Source organism: Manis javanica, chromosome 8 (genome assembly GCF_040802235.1).
Source record: "Manis javanica isolate MJ-LG chromosome 8, MJ_LKY, whole genome shotgun sequence".
NCBI classification, from domain to species: domain Eukaryota; kingdom Metazoa; phylum Chordata; class Mammalia; order Pholidota; family Manidae; genus Manis; species Manis javanica.
Genome location: NC_133163.1, coordinates 125,172,617 through 125,195,971, shown reverse-complemented (window position 1 = coordinate 125,195,971; position 23,355 = coordinate 125,172,617). Strand labels below are relative to the sequence as shown.

Here is a 23,355-nt window from a genome sequence, read left to right as displayed (position 1 = left end):
CCAAAAAATTAAAAGAATAAACCTCAAAGACATTTTGTTGAAGCCTGTAAATCGGACATGAGAGTTTATACTATGAGATTCCATTTACATGATATTCAAGAATAAGTAAAACCAATCAATGGAAAAGTCAGGATTAGTGGTTACTGAGGAGGGAGGGAGATGCTGGCTGGGAAAGGGCATGAAGGAACTTCCTGGGCACTAGAGACGCTGTATGCCTTTACTGGGATCATGGTTACCTGGGTGTACACCTAATGTAGAAATTCGCCCAGCTGTATACTTAAGAGGTGTATACTTTATATAAATTATACCTAACTGGGGAAAAAAACACAATTAGTAATATAAAAAATGTAAGCTCAGCTGATCAATACTAATTGGAGATAATCTGGCCTTATGCCCTTTGCCAGCCTATCTCCTGATCAACTCTGTCTTGGCATCAGGTGTTCTATTAGCCTAAACTGCTAGCAGCCCTGTGGCTAAAGGCAGGGAGGGCACCATTTACTCAGAAGCTCTATCGTCCCTTTTTACAGATGAGAAGACTGATTCAGAGAAGTGAAGCAGCAGCTCCAAGGACATATAACTGGTAAGTGGAGGAGCTGATCTGAACTAGGCCACTGACTGTACAGAGTCTAATTTCTTAATCCCACCCTATGTCTTTGCCCCACAAGGAACCAATATGTTTGTTAAATGAAAGAATGACCAATTCTTAAAATTCCTTACCTCTTTGGCTTCATTTTGTGCTTTCATATTTTCTGCAATATACTTGACACTGTGGAGAGCTTCTTTGATTTCTGGTGACAAAGCCGAGAGGGACAGCACAGCATTCACAGATTCAGAACTAGAGCTTCTGGTGAGGTTGGCAGTGAAATTTGAGATTTTTGTCCTGCGGTGGAGACAGTAGCCACACATCCCATCCTGGCAGGGATAGCCTTCCTTGCAACATTTGGACTCTGTGCGGCTGAAGCAATTCAGATTAGAGAGCTCAGCACCGTAGACGGATCTTGGCTTCTGAGTGTTGCCCTCATTGTTTGCTGGCCTGGTCATGAACATGACTCTAGGAAGCCAGTTCAAGAATATGGTCTTCACCCATGTAGGCATCGTGTGGGTGGTTGGGGTTCTGTAGTGCACATTAAGTACAAAGACAGTGATGACAATGGACAAGGTTACAAAAATCATGGTGAACAAGAGGTACTCACCAATCAGAGGAATCACCAGTGAGGTGGATGGGATTGTCTCAGTGATTACCAAGAGAAACACAGTCAAGGAGAGGAGGACTGAGATGCAAAGGGTCACCTTCTCGCCACAGTTAGAGGGCAAGTAGAAGACAAGGACAGTCAGGAAGGAGATGAGCAGGCAGGGAATGATGAGGTTGATTGTATAGAACAAGGGCAGGCGGCGGATGTACAGTGAGTATGTGATGTCCGGGTAGATCTCCTCACAGCAGTTGTATTTGATGTCATGTTTGTAGCCTGGGGCTTTGATGATGGCCCACTCACCGCTCTCCCAGTAGTCCTTGAGGTTCATGGAGGAGCCAATCAGGACCAGGTCAATTTTTGCCTTGTCATAGGACCAGGAACCGAACTTCATGGTGCAGTTTTGGTAATCAAATGGAAAGTAGGTCACATCGATTTTGCATGAGCTCTTAAAGATGGCTGGAGGTATCCAAGTGACCTCCCCTGTGTATTTGAGTAAAGCTTTGGTTTTGTCGTCCACCTGGAAATCCCCAACAGCACTGCCAAGATGAAGAGGAGGTGCGGTAATATGTGGCCATGTATTGCAGCTTCTCACACCGCAAGTAACACTTTGTAAAATTGCAGAATATGAGAGCTCAAAGCGCTGCAAAAAGTCACCTTGCTCACCACCCCACTTACAAATGGGGATACTGAGGTCCAAAACCAAACCACCTCCTCCCCCAAATCTGAATACTTATCATTCCTTAGGCATGCCACTGTTTCATTCCACAACATACAACTCCTGACTAGGCGGTATTTATTGAGATTCTCCCAAATACCAGAAAGGGAATTTTTCCCCTTTTATTTAAAGGAATGGGATGAAAGTCATCCTGGAGGTAGGTGTTTCGGTGACCTTTGGGGATATGTCCCACCCACTTTCCCGCTGGTTTAGACCTTGTGATTGTCTCCTCATTCAGTCTCCATTGGACACCTAATGTGTGTACTCATACGTCTGTGTGAAACCAGACTGGAGCTGGAAGGGGCTATGCCGACCACCATGGGATCCCCCATTGAACTGAACCCTGCTAGGTGGGTGTGTCACCAGAACCTGTCTTTGGATCCTGGTTCTGCTGTCCCCATTCCTAGCATTGTCCTAGAATAAAAATATCAAGTTTTCTGATTCCTTGCCTTTCAAATCTAGCCTAACAGTTTCCTTTGCCTTCTGTTTCTCTCTCTTTCCCTATTTTCTTCCCATGTTTCTTCTCCCTTCCTTGTAACTGTGTGCACCAATTGTACCAACTTTGATTTTACACAGTGATATATACTGAGTCTTGCATTTGAGGGTGAGGCCAGCTGGTTCTCACAACAGTGGCCTTGCCCAGTGAAGGCTCTTGACATTACCCCGGATCAGCCCTATTGATTTCTTAGAGTTCTGCATTTGAAGGTATTCAAGTCCTTCAAAAGGGAACAACCCATTTTCCAGAAGAGCTGAAAAGAATGACAAACCTAAGCACTTAGGGATGTTCCTGTGTTGCTGTTGTTATGGAATAAGAACACTTGAAAACAGAAGGGGAGCATGCCCAGGGCATGTCTTCTTGCTGGTCTCTGGCCCTCCCATCCTCACGTGCCTATGTTGAGCAGGACAGTTGTGTGGAGACTTGATGCCAAGGCCACTGCCTATCTTTACTCCAGTTGGCTGGTTTGTCCAAAGGTATCCTGCTGGGTTATACATACTTAGTTCAACTTTATTCTTACTGTGCCCTCAGTTCTCCACAAGAATGCTCCCAGCTCTGGCTCCAGGAAGAAAGAAGAGTTATGAGAAGTGGGGTTGGAGTAGGGCTCCACATCATCCCCCAGTGGACCTGACCCATGTTTGGCACCTGAGGAGCCCTTGGGAGGGCTGACCTATGCAATGGGTTGAAAAGAGCCATGAAAAGACAAAGACTTCCAAAAATATTTTCCTTTCAGCATCATGGATCAACAACACATCATGATAAAAAGGAAACTTCAGAGCCCAGGGTCTAGTCCAGGAGTGGGCAAATCATGGCCAATAAGCCCGCACCCTATTTCTGTAAATAAATTTTTATTAGGACATACAGCCATACACATTTGTTGTCTATTGTCCACAGCTACTTTTGAGCTGCAAGGGCAGAGTTGAGTAGCTGTCACAAAGACTATACAGCCCACAAAAGCTATTTACAATATGGCCCTTTAAAGAAAAAGTTTGCCAATTCCTGCTTTAGTCCAATCCCCTCATTTTACTGAAAAGGACACTGAAGGTCAGAGAGCAGGACTGACCTGTTCAGCATCCCACAGAGCTTGTGGAAGAACCTTAGCCAATCAGAACTTGGGTCCCCAAGTGACAAGTTGCAAAACCACCTGTATGCCCAGCAGCCGAGCACCACAGGTAAGTTTACCTAGGTTGCTGGTGCTCATTTCCATTTCCAGGGGTCTTGGTCACTGTGGCTGCTGCCAACAAAAGCCCCTGGCTGTGTCTGACCAGATGGCCTATTTGCTGACTAGGACAGTGTCAGCAGCCTGTGTCTGTCACCAGGAGACACAGAAGACAAAGACCTAACTGGGCACTGTGGTCTGGCATGGTGCCAGCCACATAGAGGACTCCTAGTGAATGTTGACTAAAAGAATGACCAGAAATAAACGAAGATTTCACCACCACGGGTGTCCGAGAGATGGCTGGCAGCAAAGGGCAGCAGAGGTGGGAAGAGTCTGAGCCAAGGTGTTGCTGAACCATATGAGTTGATTGAAAAAAAAAAAAGGCAGGATGGGTGTAAATGATTAGCTGAGGTACTGCTTTAATGGAAAGGAAGATTAAGAGCTTAAGTGAGGCAGGCTGGTGAGTGGTATGGAAAAGAAAAGATCATGATGGCAGTAGATTTTTTAATCTCTCCAAATTCCCTCAGAAAAATAGGGCAACTCAGGCAGCAAAAGAAAAACCTGCTGGCCGCATCACCATCAACATGAGATGACACAGACCCGCAGGAACTTCCCAGTGTGGGGCTGGACCAGCAACACTGTCAGGACCTGCATGGGAGCCATGTGAGATTTCTGGAAATAAATATTAGAACAAACAAAAAGAACAAGCACATATCATAGAAAGCATACTAATGGGAATAAAAGACAGAAAGGAAAACAAATTATTTAAATCAAACAGAAACAAAGAAGAATTCGAGAGAAAATAATATCTAGAAAATATAAGTGAAGAAGTTCCAAAATATGTAAAAACAGAGTTCCTGGAGAGAAAAATGAAAGCAATGGAACAGAATAAATCTTAAAAACTGTAATTAAAAAAAAGCTTCCCTGGTATAAATAAGACTCACTATGTACATGATACAAAGTGTAACAACTAGACTTTAAAGACAAAAGGAAAAATCACTTGGGTGCTCAGGCATTTGTTTATAAATAAAATGATTATACATCCAGATTGCCCAGGACAATCCTGGTTTACTTCGTGGTCCTGGCAAACTTATTAATAGTGTCCCATCATTTCCCAATGGTCACCTGATTTTGCAAGAAAAAGAAAATCAGACTGGCATCAGATTTTGACAGTAACACTTCATATCAGAACACAGTGATTCAACATTTTTAAGAGTTTCATGTAAGGTAAATTTGAGGCAATGAATTTATATCCAGCTAAGTGACCTAAAAATAAAGGCTACAATGAATTATGAACTTGTAACAACTTAGGGTATTTTGTGTCTATGAGCATTTTCTTGGGATTCTGCCAGAGAATGAACTTCAGAAAACAAAAAATCATAGGAGAAACTTTGGGCATAAGAATGTAAAAGGTGTTTCTAGTGTGTAAAGATGAAAAGAAACTTTCAATAGAGGACTAAATCCTGAGACTTGAAGTTCTAACTAGGAGAGTGAAGCAAGATGATTTTCTTTAAATGTTATTTTCAACTTCAGATTCCAGGGAAATTCCTTATGATATTTGCTCCTCTCCTGCTGTTCACTCAAGACTGCCATCAAGAAAACAGCTATAACATTCAAATCATAAGGTTAAAATTTTGCCCATTTTCTCAATTCTAGCTTAGCAAAATTTCTCAACATCCTGCCCATCTCCCCAAGAGCATTTAGACCAGGAGATTTCTAGGACAGCTTACAGTCTGCAAACCAGATGAGTTTGTCTTGTGTCCCTCCCACTTCTTGAAGGACCAATTTAAAAATACAAACTACGTGAAATGAATGCGTTTATGAATGCTGTATTTCCTTGGGAAAAAAAGTAAATAAAACATGGACCATATATGAAGTAAAGACCTTCTTCTTTTAGCAAGTAACCAGAAAGTGCGATTCAACCAAAAACATAGATCTCTATTCTTAATACAAATAGTAAAACATATTAGTTTTTACAAATGCTACATAACTAAACACAGAATGCTTTTATTCATTAAAATGAGATTAGATTAATTGTGACGTGTTTTACTGAAAAATACTTAATGGTTAAAACATTATAAGTAGAGATAAAGCACAGGTGCCAAATGATACTTTTCAATACCTGAGAACAAACTAGTACATACTATAAAATAGCAGTTAAAATTCATGTTTGCCTAGTAACATAGCTTAAATGTGGAGAGTGTCAGGTTGGTATGGGCTTAGGAAAGAGAGGCAAGTTTTGGAGGTGCCGCAGGGCAGATGTTCAGACTGGCAGAGGAAGAATCTTTGAAAAAAGAGGACAATAGAAAGTCTTCCTGAAAATGGTGGGAAGATGCACATGTGCAACATCCAGCAGAGACTTATTAATCATATAAGAATGAAGCTTTCGGGAACCTCCTGCACTGCTGGTGGGAATGTGAGCTGGTTCAACCATTGTGGAAAGCAGTATGGAGGCTCCTCAAAAAACTAAAAATAGAAATACCATTTGACCTAGGAATCCCACTCCTTGGAATTTACCCAAGGAATACCACTTCTCAGATTCAAAAAGACATGCACCCCTATGTTTATTGCAGCACTATTTACAATAGCCAAGATATGGAAGCAACCTACGTGTCCATCAGTAGATGAATGGATAAAGAAGATGTGGTACAGATACCAATGGAATATTATTCAGCCATAAGAAGAAAACAAATCCTACCATTTGCAGCAACATGGATGGAGCTAGAGGGTATTATGCTCAGTGAAAAAAGCCAGGTGGAGAAACATAAGTATCAAAGTAGTTCACTTATTTGTGAAGTATAACAACAATGGAAAACTGAAGAAACAAAACAGCAGCAGACTCATAGACTCCAAGAAGGGACTAGTGGTTACCAAAGGGGAGGGGCTGGGGAAGAGCGGGTAGGGAGGGAGAGAGAAGGGGGTTGAGGGGCATTATGATTAGTACACATAATGTAGGGGGGGGTGTCACAGGGAAGGCAATATAGCACAGAGAAGCCAAGTAGTGACTCCATAGCATCTTACTCTGCTGGTGGACAGTGACTGTAAGGGGGTATGTTGAGGGAAGTCCTTGATAATATGGGTGAATGTAGTAACCACAGTGTTGCTCATATGAAACCTTCCTAATATTGTATATTAATGATACCTTAATTTTTTAAAAAAATGAAGCTTTCCTGTGGTCTAACCTCATGTGTCCTGGCTGAGACTTGACTTATCAGGAAGGTCAAATTCTATTGAGGGCCGTGGGTACAGATGCTTCCCCACTCCCATGTATTTCCCCTCCTTTAATGTAATTGTATATTTGAATATTATAATTCATGTCTATCTCCCCTGCTATATGGTAAAACCCAAGAGGTAGGGGAAATATCTATTTTGTGCACGATTGTGTCTCTAATACTTGGTATATAGTGTATGCTCAATGAGTACCTGCAGAATGAACAAATGAATGAAGCTCTTTTGAAAAAGTGCTGAGGAGGAGGATTCAAGATGGAGGCATAGGAAGATCCTGAGCTCACCTTCCACAGACACATCAAATCTACAACTATTTGTGGAATAATTCCTTTTGAAGGTGATCTAGAGCCTCCACTACAAAGGAATAGCACTGAGATAACTAGAAGAGGCAGAGATGTGTTCTTGCTAAGGAAATAGCCACACCACAAGCATGGTGCTCCATAGTCAGTAAGGATCTCAAAGGTATGGAACTCTTCCCTGAGGAGAAAAAGATTAAAGCTCTACATCAGGCACCCCAAACTTTAGATCCTACATAGGATAAAAAAGACGTCATAACACCTGGCTTTGGAAACCAGCAGGAAACAGATCCAGGAAAATAACAGAACCATAGGAAAAGGAAAACCTGTTCTTAAAGGACTGGTAAACAGATTCACTTGACCCAGAATCCAGCTCAGAAACACCAGATCAAAAAGTGCATGGACTATAGGTGTAGGAAATCCATTTACTAATCTTGGAGCACCTGCTGGACAGGCAGAACGTAGCTGGGCCTCTCCCTGGAGATGAGACACTGGACATTCTGCCAAGCTGATCCTGGCACTGGTGGGAGGCATTTTGGAATCCTCCCTCTAGACTGCTAATGGCAGGGAGTGTGCCCTTTATAACCCGGTGTGTTGGCAGGGCCTTGAGGCTGACAGATAACTGCCCACAAGCATGCCTGCAGCAGTCATGGCTCTACCACAACAGGAGAAATGCACACAGCCGACAGAGGCTGAGTATTTAATAATGTATATAACTATTGAATCACTATGTTGTATACTTGAAATCAACATACTGTATGTGAACTATACTTCAATAAAAATGTCAACAAATATCTTTCATATAAAATAAACTTTTTAAAAAGAAGGGGAGATAGAGTTTCACAGACAAACAAAAGCTAAAGGAGTTCATCACCTAATTAAACCAGCCATACAAGAAATATTAAAGAGAATTCTAGAAATAAGAAAATATATGAAAGAGAAAAACTTACTAGTAAAGGCAAACATATCAGCAAAGGAGTGCACCAACTGTTTACAAAGCTAGTATAAAGGGTAAAAGAGAAAAGTAGTAAAACCAACTATTTGTACAATAATTAGGTAAGGTATACACAAAATTTTTTAAAATGAAAATAAGACATCAAAAACAAAGTTGGGAAAGGAAGGTAAAAATGTAGTGCCTTTAGAACTTAACCAACCAGCAACTAAAATAACTGCTATATACCTAGGATGCTACATATGAACTGCATGGTAATCACAAACCAAAAACCTAAATAGATTAAAATAAAAATTAAAGAAAGGAATGCAAACACAAACAAAAGAAAGTCATCAAATGATAAGATAGGAAGGGCAAACAAAGGAATAGAGAACTAAAAACACCAGAAAACTATTAACAAAGTGGCAATGAATATATACCTATCACTACCTATTACTGTAAGTAAATGGCCTAAATGCTGTAATCAAAAGATTTAATGGCTGAACAGATAAAAAAAAAAAACAAGACCCATCTATCTGCTTGGGATTCACTTCAAATCTAAAGGCACATACTGAGTGAAAGTGAAGAAATGGAAAAAGATATTCCATGCAAATGGAAATGCAAAGAAAGCTGGGGCAGCAATACTTACTGCCCCTTTATCAGACAAAACAGACTTTAAAGACTGTAACAAGAGATAAGGACATTACATAATGATAAAGGGATTGATCCAACAAGAAGATATAGCACTTAAATATTTATGCACCCACAAGAGGAGCAGATAAAGTATAAAACAAATATTAACAGACACAAAGGGATAAATTGATAGTAATACAATAATAGTAGGGGACTTTAACATCCCACTTACATCAATGGATAGATCATCTAGACAGAAAGTCAACAAGGGAACTTCAGCCTTAAGTGACATGTCAGACCAGATGGACTTAACAGTTATATACAGAACATTCCATTTAAAAGCAACAGAATACACATTATTTTTCAAATGTACATGGAATGTTTTCCAGGATAGACTATGACCACAAAATAAATCTTAATAAATTTAAGAGGATTGAAATCATATCAAGCACCTTTTCCAGACAACAATGTGAAACTAGAAATTAATTACAAGAACAAAAATGGAAAAGACAAAAATATGTGGAGACTAAACAACAATGGTATCAAACAACCAATGTGTCAATGAAAAAAATCAAAGAGGAAGTCAAAAAATACCTTGGCAGAAATGAACATGAAAATAGAGCATTCCTAAATATATGAGACTCAGCAAAAGTTATTTTAAGAGGGAAATTTATAGAAACATAGGCCAACCTCAAGCAACAAGAAAAATCTCGATCTAACCTGACACTTAAAGGAAAGAAAAAGAACAATCAAACCCAGAGTAAGTAGAAGGAAGGAAATAAAGAGTACAGCAGAAATAAATTAAATAACGACTAAACAAGTAGACCAATGAAACTAAGCTCACTTTTTGAAAAGACAAAATTGATAACCTTTAAGCAAATTTATCAAGATAAAAAGAGTCCCACACTCCAAAAAAAAATCAGAAATGATAAAAGTAATGTTACAACTGACACCATAGAAATACAACAGCTCATAAGAGACTACTATGAACAAGTGTACACCAACAAACTGGACAACCTAGAATGAATAAATTCCTAGAAATATACAATCTTCCAAGACTGAATTAGGAAGAAACATAAAATCGGAACATACTGATCACTAGTAATGATATTGAATCAGTAATCAAAACACTCCCAACAAAGAAAATTCCAGGACAGATGACTTCACAGGTGAATTCTACCAAACATTTAAAGAAGAGTTAATACTTACCCTTCTCAAACTATTCTCCACCCCCACCCCCCAAAAAAAACAGAAGGGAACTCTTCCAAACTCATTTTATGAGAACAGCATGACTCTGACACCAGCCCCACTAAGGACACCACAAGAAAATACAATTACAGGCCAATATCCCTGATGAACATAGATGCAAAAATCCTCAACAAAATATTAACAAATGAATTCCACAATATATTAAAAAGATCATACACCATGATCAAGTGGGATTTATTCCAGGGATGGAAGATAGTTCAACATCTGCAATCAATAAAAGTGATATACTACATTAATAAAATGAAGACTTAAAAACCAAATGATCATTTAAATAGATGCAGAAAAAGCATTTGACCAAATTCAACATCTATTTCTGATAAAAACTCTCAACAAAGTGGTGGGTATAGAAAGAACAAATTTCAACATAATAAAGGCCATATATGACAAGCCCACAGGTAATATACTAAATAGTGAAAAGCTGAAAGCCTTTCCTCTTTGATCAGGATACCCACTCTCACCACTTTCATTTATTTAACTTAATAGGGCAAGTCCTAGCCAGAGCAATAGGAAGAAAGGAAGAGGAAGGAAGGAAGAAAGCAGAAAGGAAGAAGTAAAACTGTTACAGATGATAATGATATTATATATTTAAAAACACCCTAAAGTCTCCACTAAAAAACTGTAAGTACTAATAAGTGAATTCATTATAGTTGCAAAATACAAAATCAGTATACAGAAATTTGTTGTGTTTCCATACACAAATAACAAACTATCAGAAAGCAATCACATTTAACAATTGCACCAAAAGAAATAAAATAACTAGGCATAAATTTAACCACTGAGGGTGAAAGACCTGTATTCTGAAAACATAAGACATTGATTAAAGAAAATGAAGATGATAGAAATAAATGGAAAAATATACCATGCTCATGGACTGGAAGAATCAATGTTATTAAAATATCCACGCTACTCAAAGCAATCTACAGATTCAGTGCAATCCCTATCAAAATTCAATAGCATATTTCACAGAACTAGAACAAATAATCCTAAAATGTCCATGGAACCACAAATGACCCCAAAAGGCCAACACAATCTTGAGAAAGAAAAGCAAAGTTGGACGTGTCATGTTCCCAGATTTCAAACTATACTCCAAAGCTACAGTAATCAAAACAATATGGTACTGGCACAATAACAGATACATAGATCAATGGAAGAGAACACAGTGTAGAAATAAACCATGCTTACTATAGTCAATCTACAAAAAGGAGGCAAGAATATACAATAGGGAGAAGATAGTCTTTTTAATAAATGGTGTTGGGAAAACTGGACAGCTACATGCAAAAAAATAAAACTAGAACACTTTCTTATACCAAATACAAAATAATGCAAAATGGGTGAAAACCTTAAGTGTAAGACCTGAAACCATAAAACTCCTAGAAGAAAACAAACAGTAATATTTTTGACATTGGTACTTGTATTTTTTTGGATCTGTCTCCCCAAGCAAGGACAACAAAAGAAAAAATAAACAAATAGAACTACATCAAACAAAAACTTTTGTGCAGCTTAGAACACCATCAACAACATTAATTAGCTACTACTGAGTGGGGGGAACATACTCAAAAATCATATGTCCTATAAGGGGTTAACATCCAAAATATATAAGGAACTTATAAAACAAAACCTAATATAAAAAACAAAAAAAAATGTGATTTTAAAATGGGCAGGAGGTCGTGGCCTGGCTGGGGACACCGAGCCTTAGCAGCAAGGTTGTGAAAATGAGAAAAAAAGTGAAGAGAATCTGAGTTTTTATCTGAAAACTTGTCAGGAGTGGAGCAGACTGGAGTCAAAAAAGGGCACTGAATATGCACTGTTAAAAAGCCAGAGATGAGCACGACGATTGCTTGAAGAAATCCCTGCCATGAAGCTCTGTTGAAAAAGATGGTGGCATAAGAGGAGAGACAGAGGCTTCCTCCTAAAATTGGATACAATTAGAAAATATAGTTGGCGCAACTAATCCTGAGAGAGCAACAGGAAAGAGGACGGCATCAGACTGCACACACCTGGAGAAAAGAGCAGACCTCAGCGAACGGGGTAACATCCCAGAGCTGTGGCCCAGTGGGACCCGAGCCCTTCCCCGACCCAGCTCACCGGCGGGAGGGAGAGAAACGGAGCAGGGAGGGAGTGGAGGCTTGGGACTGCTGAACACCTAGCTCTGGAGATCTGCGCTGGGGGCACAGACCTACACTTCATGGTGCTTTCATGAGACATGCATGACTACTGGGTCAGAAAGTTAACACAGGCAGAGTTCCTGGGGAGACTGGGATTCCAACCACTTGTGGAAAGCAGGGATCCACATCCGGCTGTTCTGGGACAAAAACTTACACCTGTGTGACCGGCCCACTGGCTCAGGCAGTGGAGACAGGCACAGCAGCCGGGAGGCAGGGAACAGCTCTTTCCTCCGCCCAGGCACCAATACCACTACCCTGCAACCCAAGACATTGCTTCAGAGGGGGAGCAGCTCCAGAATAGAGCTTCTGGACAGTAGAGGGCGCCATATACAAACATGAAAGGCCAAAGGAACCTTGTCCAGAGTAAAATTATTAATACAACTACCGAGAAAGATTTAAATGATATGGACCTCGTGACTCTTCCTGAAAGGGAGTTCAAAATAAAAATCATCAACATCCTAATGGAGGTACGGAAAGACATCCAAGAATTCAGGAATGAATTCAGGTCAGAGATCCAATCATTGAAGAGCACAATGGAGGGTATTAAAAGCAGGTTGGATACGGTGGAGGAGATGATAAATGAAATAGAAAATGAAATAGATAAATAAATGAAAGAGAAGAGGAATACAAAGAAGCTGAGGCACAGAGAGAAAAAGGATCTCTAAGAATCAAAGAATATTGAGAGAACTGTGTGACTTATCCAAGCAGAACAATATTTGCAGTATAGGGATATCAGAAGAAGAAGAAGAAGAGAGAGAAAGGGATAGAAAGTGTCTTTGAGGAGGTAGTTGCTGAAAACTTCCTCAATCTGGGGAAGAAGATAGTCTCCCAGGCCATGGAGATCGACAGATCTCCCAACACAAGCGACCCAAGGAAGACAACAACAACAAGACACATAGTAATTAAAATGGGAAAGATCAAGGATGAGGACAGACTGTCAAAAGCAGCCAGAGACAGAAATAAGATCACATACAAAGGAAAGCCCATCAGGCTAACATCAGACTTCTCAGCAGAAACCTTACAGGCCAGAAGAGAGTGGCATGATGTATTTAATGCCATGAAGCAGAAGGGCCTGGAACCAAGATTACTTTATCTGACAAGATTATCATTTAAATTTGAAGGAGGGATTAAACAATTCCCAGATAAGCAAAAGCTGAGAGAATTTACCTCAATTTTGGAGGGACTGCTAAAGGTGGAAGTGTTCCTAAGGTTAAATAGCTGTCACCAGAGGTAATAAAACCACAGTAAAGAAAGTAGAACAGCTAATTATGAAGCAAATGCAAAATTAAATTAACTATCCCGAAAGTCAATCAAGGGATAAACAAAAAGTATAGAATTTGATACCTAATATATAAAGAATGAAGGAGGAAGAAAAAGGAGGAGAAATAGAAAAGAACCTTTAGATTGTGTTTGTAATAGCATACTAAGTGAGTTAAGTTAGACTCTAAGATAGTAAGGAAAGTAACCTGGAACCTTTGGTAACCACGAATCTAAAGCGTGAAATGGCAATAAGTACATACCTATCGATAATCACCCTAAATGTAAATGAACTGAATGCATCAATCAAAAGACATAGAGTCACTGAATGGATAAAAAAACAAGACCCATCTATATGCTGCTTACAGAAGACTCACCTCAAACCCAAAGACATGCACAGACTAAAAGTCAAGGGATGGGAAAAGATATTTCATGCAAACAATAGGGAGAAAAAAGCAAGTGTTGCAGTACTAGTATCAGACAAAATAGACTTCAGAAAAAAGAAAGTAACAAGAGATAAAGTAGGACACTACATAATGATAAAGGGCTCAGTCCAACAAGAGGATATAACCATTATAAATACATATGCACCCAACACAGGAGCACCAGCATATGTGAAACAAATACTAACAGAACTAAAGGAGGAAATAGAATGCAATGCATTCATTTTAGGAGACTTCAACACACCACTCACCCCAAAGGATAGATCCACCGGGCAGAAAATAAGTAAGGACACAGAGGCACTGAACAAAACACTAGAACAGATGGACCTAACAGACATCTACAGAACCCTACACCCAAAAGCAGCAGGATACACATTCTTCTCAAGTGGACAGGGAAGATTCTCCAGAATAGACCACATACTAGGCCACAAAAAGAGCCTCAGTAAATTCCAAAAGATTGAAATTCTACCAACCAACTTTTCAGACCACAAAGTTATAAAACTAGAAATAAATTGTACAAAGAAAGCAAAAAGGCTCACAAATACGTGGAGGCTTAACAACATGTTCCTAAATAGTCAATGGATCAATGACAAAATTAAAATGGAGATCCAGCAATATATGGAAATAAATGACAACAACAACACAAAGCCCCAACTTCTGTGGGACGCAGCGAAAGCAGTCTTAAGAGGAAAGTTTATAACAATCCAGGCATATTTAAAGAAGGAAGAACAAACCCAAATGAATAGTCTAATGTCACAATTATCAAAATTGGAAAAAGAAGAACAAATGAGGCCTAAAGTCAGCAGAAGGAGGGACATAATAAAGATCAGAGAAGAAATAAATAAAATTGAGAAGAATAAAACAATAGAAAAAATCAATGAAACCAAGAGCCGGTTCTTTGACAAAATAAACAAAATAGATAAGCCTCTAGCTAGACTTATTAAGAGAAAAAGAGAATCAACATACATCAACAGAATCAGAAACGAGAAAGTAAACATCATGATGGACCCAACAGAAATACAAAGAATTATTAGAGACTACTACTATGAAAACCTATATGCTAAGAAGCTGGAAAACTAGGAGAAATGGACAACTTCCTAGAAAAATACAACCTTCCAAGACTGACCAAGGAAGAAACACAAAATCTAAACAAACCAATTACCAGCAAAGAAATTGAAGCAGTAATCAAAACACTACCCAAGAACAAAACCCGCAGGCCAGATGGATTTACCTCGGAATTTTATCAGACATACAGAGAAGATATAATACCCATTCTCCTTAAAGTTTTCCAAAAAATAGAAGAGGAGGGAATATTCCCAAACTCATTCTATGAAGCCATCATCACCCTAATACCAAAACCAGGCAAAGAGCCCACCAAAAAAGAAAATTACAGACCAATATCTCTGATGAGCGTAGATGCAAAAATACTCAACAAAATATTAGCAAACCGAATTCAAAAATACTTCAAAAGGATCATACAACATGACCAAGCGGGATTCATCCCAGGGATGTAAGGATGGTACAACATCTGAAAATCCATCAACATCATCCACCACATCAACAAAAAGAAGGACTAAAACCACATTATCATCTCCATAGATGCTGAAAAAGCATTTGACAAAATTCAACATCCATTCATAATAAAAACTCTCAACAAAATGGGCATAGAGGGCAAGTACCTCAACATAATAAAGGCCATATATGATAAACCCACAGCCAACATCATATTGAACAGTGAAAAGCTGAAAGCTTTTCCTCTGAGATCGGGAACAAGACAGGGATGCCCACTCTCCCCACTGTTATTCAACATAGTACTGGAGGTCCTAGCCACGGCAATTAGACAGAACAAAGAAATACAAGGAATTCACATTGGTAAAGAAGAAGTTAACCTGTCACTATTTGCAGATGACATGATATTGTACATAAAAATCCCTAAAGACTCCACTCCAAAACTACTAGAACTGATATTGGAATACAGCAAAGTTGCAGGATACAAAATTAATACACAGAAATCAGTGGCTTTCCTATACACTAACAATGAACTAGTAGAAGGAGAAATCAGGAAAACAATTCCATTCACAATTGCATCAAAAAGAATAAAATACTTAGGAATAAACCTTACCAAGGAGGTGAAAGACCTATACCCTGAAAACTATAAGACACTCTTAAGAGAAATTAAAGAGGACACTAACAAATGGAAACTCATCCATTGCTCCTGGCTAGGAAGAATTCATATCGTCAAAATGGCCATCCTGCCCAAAGAAATATATGGATTTGATGCAATCCCTATCAAATTACCAACGACATTCTTCAACGAACTGGAACAAATAGTTCAAAAATTCATATGGAAACACCAAAGACCCCAAATAGTCAAAGCAATCCTGAGAAGGAAGAATAAAGTGGGGGGGATCTCATTCCCCAAATTCAAGCTCTACTACAAAGCCATAGTAATCAAGACAATTTGGTACTGGCACAAGAACAGAGCCACAGACCAGTGGAACAGAATAGAGACCCCAGATATTAACCCAAACATATAATGTCAATTAATATATGATAAAGGAGCCATGGACATACAATGGGGAAATGACAGTCTCTTTAGCAGACAGTGCTGGCCAAACTGGACAGCTACATGTAGAAGAATGAAACTGGATCATTGTCTAACCCCATACACAAAAGTAAATTCGAAATGGATCAAAGACCTGAATGTAAGTCATGAAACCATAAAACTCTTAGAAAAAAACAAAGGCAAAAATCTCTTGGACATAAACATGAGCAACTTCTTCATGAACATATCTCCCCGGGCAAGGGAAACAAAAGCAAAAATGAACATGTGGGACTATATCAAGCTGAAAAGCTTCCGTACAGCAAAGTACACCATCAATAAAACAAAAAGGTACCCTACAGTATGGGAGAATATATTCATAAGTGACAGATCCGATAAAGGGTTGACATCCAAAATATATAAAGAGCTCATGCACCTCAACAAACAAAAAGCAAATAATCCAATTAAAAAATGTGCAGAGGAGCTGAATAGACAGTTCTCTAAAGAAGAAATTCAGATGGCCAACAGACACATGAAAAGATGCTCCACATCGCTTGTCATCAGAGAAATGTAAATTAAAACCACAATGAGATATCACCTCACACCAATAAGGAATCCCACCATCCAAAAGTCAAACAACAACAAATGTTGGTGAGGTTGTGGAGAAAGGGGAACCCTCCTACACTGCTGGTGGGAATGCAAATTAGTTCAACCATTGTGGAAAGCAGTATGGAGGTTCCTCAGAAAGTTCCAAATAGAAATACCATTTGACCCAGGAATTCCACTAACAGGAATTTACCCTAAGAATGCAGCACTCCAGTTTGAAAAAGACAGATGCACCCCTTTGTTTATCGCAGCACTATTTATAATAGCCAAGAAATGGAAGCAACCTAAGTGTCCATCAGTAGATGAATGGATAAAGAAGATGTGGTACAGATACCAATGGAATATTATTCAGCCATAAGAAGAAAACAAATCCTACCATTTGCAGCAACATGGATGGAGCTAGAGGGTATTATGCATAGTGAAATAAGCCAGGCTGAGAAAGACAAGTATCAAATGATTTCACTCATATTTGGAATATAAGAAAAAAGGAAAACTGAAGGAACAAAACAGCAGCAGAATCACAGAACCCAAGAATGGACTAACTGTTACCAAAGGGAAAGGGACTGGGCAGGAGGGATGGGAAGGGAGGGATAAGGGCAGGGGAAAAGAAAGGGGGCCTTATGATTAGTATGTATAATGTGTGTGTGGGGGGGCATAGGGAGGGCTGTGCAACACAGAGAAGTCAAGTAGTGAGTCTACAGCATCTTACTACGCTGATGGACAGTGACTGTAATGGGGTTTGTGGGGGGGCACTTGGTGAAGGGGGGAGTCTAGTAACCATAATGTTCTTCATGTAATTGTAGATTAATGATATAAAATGAATTAAAAAAATAAAAATAAAAAAATATTTTCAGCAAAGGCAATAATGAGCCAATAAGATAACATTTCCAAACCTAAAAAAAAAAAAACATGAGCAGGAGACCTAAATAGACATTTTTCCAAAGAAGATATCCATATGGCCAAAACCACAGAGATATCACTTCACACCTGTCAGAATGGCTATTACCAAAAATAAATAACAAGCATTGGTGAGAATGTGGATAAAAGGGAACCCTCCTACACTGTTGGAAATGTAAACTGGTACAGCCACTATGGAAAACATTGTGGAGGTTCCTCAAAGAATTTAAAATAGAAATAACATTCAATCTAGCTATTTACTGAAGAAAATGAAAACACTAATTCAAAAAAGACATGCATTCCTATGTTCATTGCAGCATTATTTACAATGTCCAAGATATGGAAGCAGCTTAAATGCCCAACAATAGGTGAATGGATAAAGAAGTTGTGGTATATCTATATAATAGAATATTAGCTGCAAAAAAGAATGAAATCTTGCCATTTATGACAACATGAATGGACTAACTGAAATTAGTCATTATGCTAAGCAAAGTCAGAAGGAAAAAGACAACTACCATATGATTTATACATAGAATCTAAAAAACAAAACAAATTAACAAGCAAAACAAAAGAGAAACAGACTCAGAGATACAGAGAACTGATGGTTGCCAGAAGGGAGGACATGGGGAAATAGACAAAATAGTTTTGTGAAAGGGATCAAGAGATGCAAACTTCTAGTTGTGAAAGACATGGGGATATGCAGCATAAGGAATATAGTTGATAACGTATTTGTATGGTGACAGATGGTAACTGCACTTACTGTGGTGAGCATTTCATAATTTACGTAAATGTCGAATCACTATGTTGTACACCTGAAGCTAATATTGTATATCAATTATTCTTCAATTAAAAAAAAAAGGTCTGAGGAAGGCTAGGCTGTAAGTGCACCAGACCCAGTATCCCTGGGAGGCTGCGGGCCACCAAGCACCTTACTTGTTATACAGCACAATGTCTGGCTTCCAGATCTTCTGTGCAGGGACGCGCATGAACTCTGCTCCATCATAGTCGGAGGGATTCCACTTCAGCTTGTAGTCATTCCAGATCTGGGGGGAGAGTAAGGAAGGAGAAGGACGAGCAAAAGAACCAGCATGGTTTTACTTCTCTTGACATCAGTCTTGAACTCCCTACTTCTGCTTCCTGTCACTGACCACACAGGCCCAGTTTATCATGTGGATGCGAGGAGGAAGACACACTGGGCTCTGTGTTCAGATTGCCTTCTGACTGCGTGGAAGCCACCGGCTCCATGACTGTGGGCAAACCCAGCCCCTCACCAATCAAATAAGGAGGACCAGTGCTTTCTCTTTTCCTTTCTAGTGCCAAGTCCAGGTTCATGCCTTAGCTTCTGCTGTGTATGTCCCTGAAATGGCTCTTCAGGATCTTTTTCAGATGCCCCAATAACAGGGTGCTAAGGACACACAGAACCCTCTTCCACCTCCAGTTTAAGCAGTTTAAGGGTTTGCCTCTAAAGGGTTCTGGGAATGGAACCATGGTTCCATCAGAGCTCAGGAATGTCCTGAGCGCCTGAGAGGCGAGGCTGTGGCCAGGAAGAAAACGTGCCTTAGAGTGCTAATTGGGCACCATGCCCATCTGCCTTTCCAGCCTCCTGGGGAGGAAGGCTGCATGAGCGGAGCACTCAGTTGGCTGGGCTGGCAGCAGGGTCACCACTAGACCAGTGGGTTATCTGTCCAGGTCTGAACAAACCCTGGGAGGATATGTAAGTCAATTTCTTTGGCCTCACTCTCAACAAAAATCCACAGCCTCTATTCCCACCCTAATAACAAGAACAACAGCACTTGTTTTTGACTTAAGGATGACTTTTTGGCAAGAGAAAGGGAAGGAGGTGGTCTCACGAACCACCCCAGAGTTCAGGGCCTGGGCTTCAGACGAAGGTCTGTCCTACTTTGTTGTGTGACTGTGGGAAAAATCTCTCTCTACAGGCTGCAGTCTGTCATCTGTAACTCGAGAGGCTGGGCCCTGCAGTCCTTCCAAAGGGACTGTAGACCAGGGCATGTGACCCCAAGCCCAGGAAGAGACGGATGAGCCAGTCAGTGGACCCCAATCTGTGTCCAAAGAAGTGAAGCCAGGTCTTGGGTCCCCTATTTATTTACAGACAGCAAATAAAGCAGTCACCACCAGGGGGCAGCAGTGCTCAGGGTCTACTCACTTGCTTAAGCCACAGGTTGGTCTCCATGATCTGGTTTACTTCATCCTAGACAGAGAGATTGAAGTTGACGTGTGAATTACAAAAACAAGGCTGGTTCTGGGAAAGGCTCTTCCAGAAACCCCATTCCCCATGGCCACAGCTTGTGACCCCAGCACTCACCACTTTCACCAGCTGAGACATAGACACCTCAAACTGGATAATGACAGGATCGGACACATTGAGCACAGGCCGGATGATCTCGTTGTAATCTTCAAAGAGCTGCTCAAACAGACGGTGCTCTGCCTCCGAGGCGCTGGCCGCTGAGGAGTTAGCCCTGTCAGACCCTGGGGAAACTGCCACTTTTCCCTTCACCAGAGACACCACCCACCTACAGCCCCCCCTCTCAGCTTGCTGGGGGTCCTCTGGAACTCCAGACTTTCAAATTAGTCTTACTGCTTAAATTGAGGCCCAAGAGAGACAAGGATTCCATCAGGTCACACATTCAGTGAGAAGCACAGTGGTTTATAAGTCTGGGCTCTGAATTTGGATAGATCTGGTACAAATCCTGACAAGCTATTTGTGAGCTGTGTGAGCTTAGGCAAGTGGCTTGACCTCTCTGAGTCTGTTTATTTGTGAAAATATCAATTATAAATGTGTCCACATCCTAGGGCTGTTATAAGCTTAGCTTAGTCCTGGCATATGGGAGCTCAAGAACTATCCTACCTTCATTGTTACTATAAGGCAGGGATGTGATGCGAACACAGTCTACCTAGGTGGAGCAGTTCACGGCTTCTATGATGGAGAGAAGACCAGTCGGCTCCCAGGTCACCCAGGGCCAGATGTTCTGCACTCCAGCCTGCAGGAGACTGTAGCCCAGGTCTGGGGCTCTCCATCCCACCCAGGACCCTCTAGGGGTGTGGCCACCAACCCTCTTAGAAGCAGGGTGTGTAAGTGGCTTCCATGATCTCAGAGTGTGACCCGTGGTTCTGCTGATGCTATCTTCACATCCTGATCAAAGACCCTTGTCTCTCTGAAACCCTGGGACCCCCTTTGTTCAAAGCCACACCCCATGCGTCTTGAACCTGGGGACCGTCTGGGAAAGGAATGTAGGGAATCCTTGGTGAAGTCCAACGCAACTTCTCCAGGTCTTGAGAATGGGTGCCGCCCTCAAATAAAGGAGAGGCCACAGGCAGCAACTGTGTAGGGAGGGCCAGGCACTCGAAGTAGTGGGTGTCTCAGCACCAAGGAGGCAGAAACAGCGCTCTGAGTACAGTCAACGCGTTCTCCCCACAGCCTACCGGCCGCAGGAACCCCTCGCAGCCCTACCAGATCCCTCGCCACTTGGCATCTCCCAGGCCCCCTGAAGAGCCTTCTGGCGGTGTGTCAGGACGGGCTTCTCCCTCTTGCTTTCCTCTTAGAGACCAGCGGAAAGCGGGGGCACGCGCTGCACCGCCAGGCGTCTCGGTTACACAGTCCGGAGCGCGGAGAGACAGGGAGGAAGGCTGGCGCGCCCGCTGCCGCCCCCGAGCCCCGAAACTACTCCCCTCTCCCCAGAAGGCCTTGGTCAACTCTTCAGCTCTCTGACCTGTTTTCCATCTATTGGTAAAACTGGGAGGGATGCAGGCACTGGAGCAGCCCGGGGCCCGGTGCGCCGAGTATGGGCGAGGGGCAGAGCCAGGACTCCGATCCGTAACCCCTGGAACGGGGACGGAAGCACCTCAGCCCGGGCCCTCCCCGCGCTTCCCTGCACCCTATCAGGCAGGGGGTGCCGAAGGGGAAACGGCCATCCGCGCGCAGCTCGCCACCAGCCGCAGGGGGTCCGGGTCCGCGGCAACCGCGCCCCTGCTCTCCGCCTCCCGGCGCTGCGCTCCGGACAGCAACCGTTCCCACCCCGCGGTCCCGAGTCCAAACCTGGGAGGACCAGCAAGAGCAGCAGCAGGGGCGGCGCTGGCAGCTGCGAAGGCCCCGTGACGCGGACTCCACGCGGGTGGGCGTCCATCGCTACTCTGCCTGCCGGCCCGAGACCCGCGCGCACGGGCGGCCAGCGTCGAGGGCTCGGCGGGCGGAGCGGATCTGAACCTCGGAGAGGCGGTACGCCAGACTCGTCCCGCCCACCGCCCAGGCCGGGCCGAGGCCTCCCGGACCCGCCGCGCCGCGCCCCGCCCCGCCCGCAGTGCAGCCCCGCCCACCTGTCCCGCCCACAGCCCCGCCCCGCCGGCAGGGCCCGGCCCCAGGCTCCGGGCCTGGGCTCTCCGGAGGCGCGCCCTGCCCAGGGCGGGCTCCTCTCGGCCTCCCTCCCAGTCCCGCGGCCGTGGGCCTTCTGAGTCTCCACGGGGGCAGCCGGGGGGGTGCGCTGCCGCGTGGGAGGCGCAGAGCGGCCCCTGGTCCCTGTGCTGGCGGGTCTCAACCTTCTGACTGTTCGCTGGTCCGCCTGAGAGGCTCTGACACCCTCAGTACGAGGTCTCGAGATTTGACTCTGTAAGAAAGTGTTACAAGAAAGTGTTAAATATTTTAGGTGTGATCGTGGTATTTGTGTTTTTAACAGCGTTTATGATTTCGGCCGGGAAGAGTCAGTCAATCGAAACAATATCCGCCATGAGTCCATTGAGGCTAGATGAGTATCTGGAGGTTACTTCGTTTGACATATTTTTTAAGAAGTAGAACAAAAAAAAGACAAAATAAATAAAAAATGAAGCTTCGAAATGTAGCCATCAGAAAGGGCACTTTGCTTCCACGCTGCTGCAGAACTTCTCATGCACTCCTCCCCATCCGCACCCCTGGGGGCGCGGGCAGTTTGCAGGGTCAGGCAGGCTTCCCCAGGCCCGCCTGGCCTCTCTGACTAGGCGCTAAGCGCGGGGTGGGGCGCCTATAGGCTTTCTTGCGGTTCTCTTATTACAGGAAAGGCGAGGCGCCTGCTTATTCACATTAAAACCAAACAAAAGGAGCCATTTTGTGGAACCCAGAAAATGTTTGTAAGAATTAGCGCCAAACTCTCAGGTCCCCGTTTAGAGCATTCTCATTCTCTTGGCTAAAAACCCTTTATTTGGAAAGTGAAATCACATATCCAACCAAGAGCTTATATATCCAGAAGATATAAAGAACCCTCAAAACTCAACTGTAGCAGTAGATAGGTATGAGGGATCTTACTGGGTAATGTAAATGTTTTAAAACTGGATTATGGTGATAAACTTACTAAAACTCATTGATTTTTACACTTAAGATGGGTGAATTTTATGATAAGTAAATTATACCTCAGTAAAGATGTTTCTAAAATGAGCAAAGAAGTCATAAACAGATACTTCACCAAAGAGGATATACAGAAGGCCAAAAATTTATTGAAAAGATGTTCAGTGTCACTAGCCACTAGGGAAAAGCAAATTAA

General features: G+C 42.1%; 1 protein-coding gene across 2 annotated transcripts in view; it reads right to left on the bottom strand.

Annotated features, from left to right (window-relative positions):
* The window catches only part of CHRNA3 (cholinergic receptor nicotinic alpha 3 subunit), a 35,595-nt gene extending 13,066 nt beyond the window's left edge, over window positions 1–22,529 (bottom strand). Inside the window, exons 1-6 of one of the 2 annotated variants that reach the window (XM_073212241.1) lie at window positions 21,885–22,529; window positions 21,559–21,669; window positions 20,154–20,293; window positions 19,995–20,039; window positions 18,764–18,873; window positions 718–1,729 (exon numbers count right to left, since the gene is read on the bottom strand). In XM_073212241.1, coding sequence (XP_073068342.1) covers window positions 718–1,729; window positions 18,764–18,873; window positions 19,995–20,039; window positions 20,154–20,293; window positions 21,559–21,669; window positions 21,885–21,972 — 1,506 coding nt within the window. In that variant the 5' untranslated portion in view covers window positions 21,973–22,529. The remainder of the gene's footprint in view (window positions 1–717; window positions 1,730–18,763; window positions 18,874–19,994; window positions 20,040–20,153; window positions 20,294–21,558; window positions 21,670–21,884) is intronic. The other variant, XM_037010216.2, reaches the window with a different exon arrangement.
* Between the last annotated feature and the right edge of the window lie 826 nt (window positions 22,530–23,355).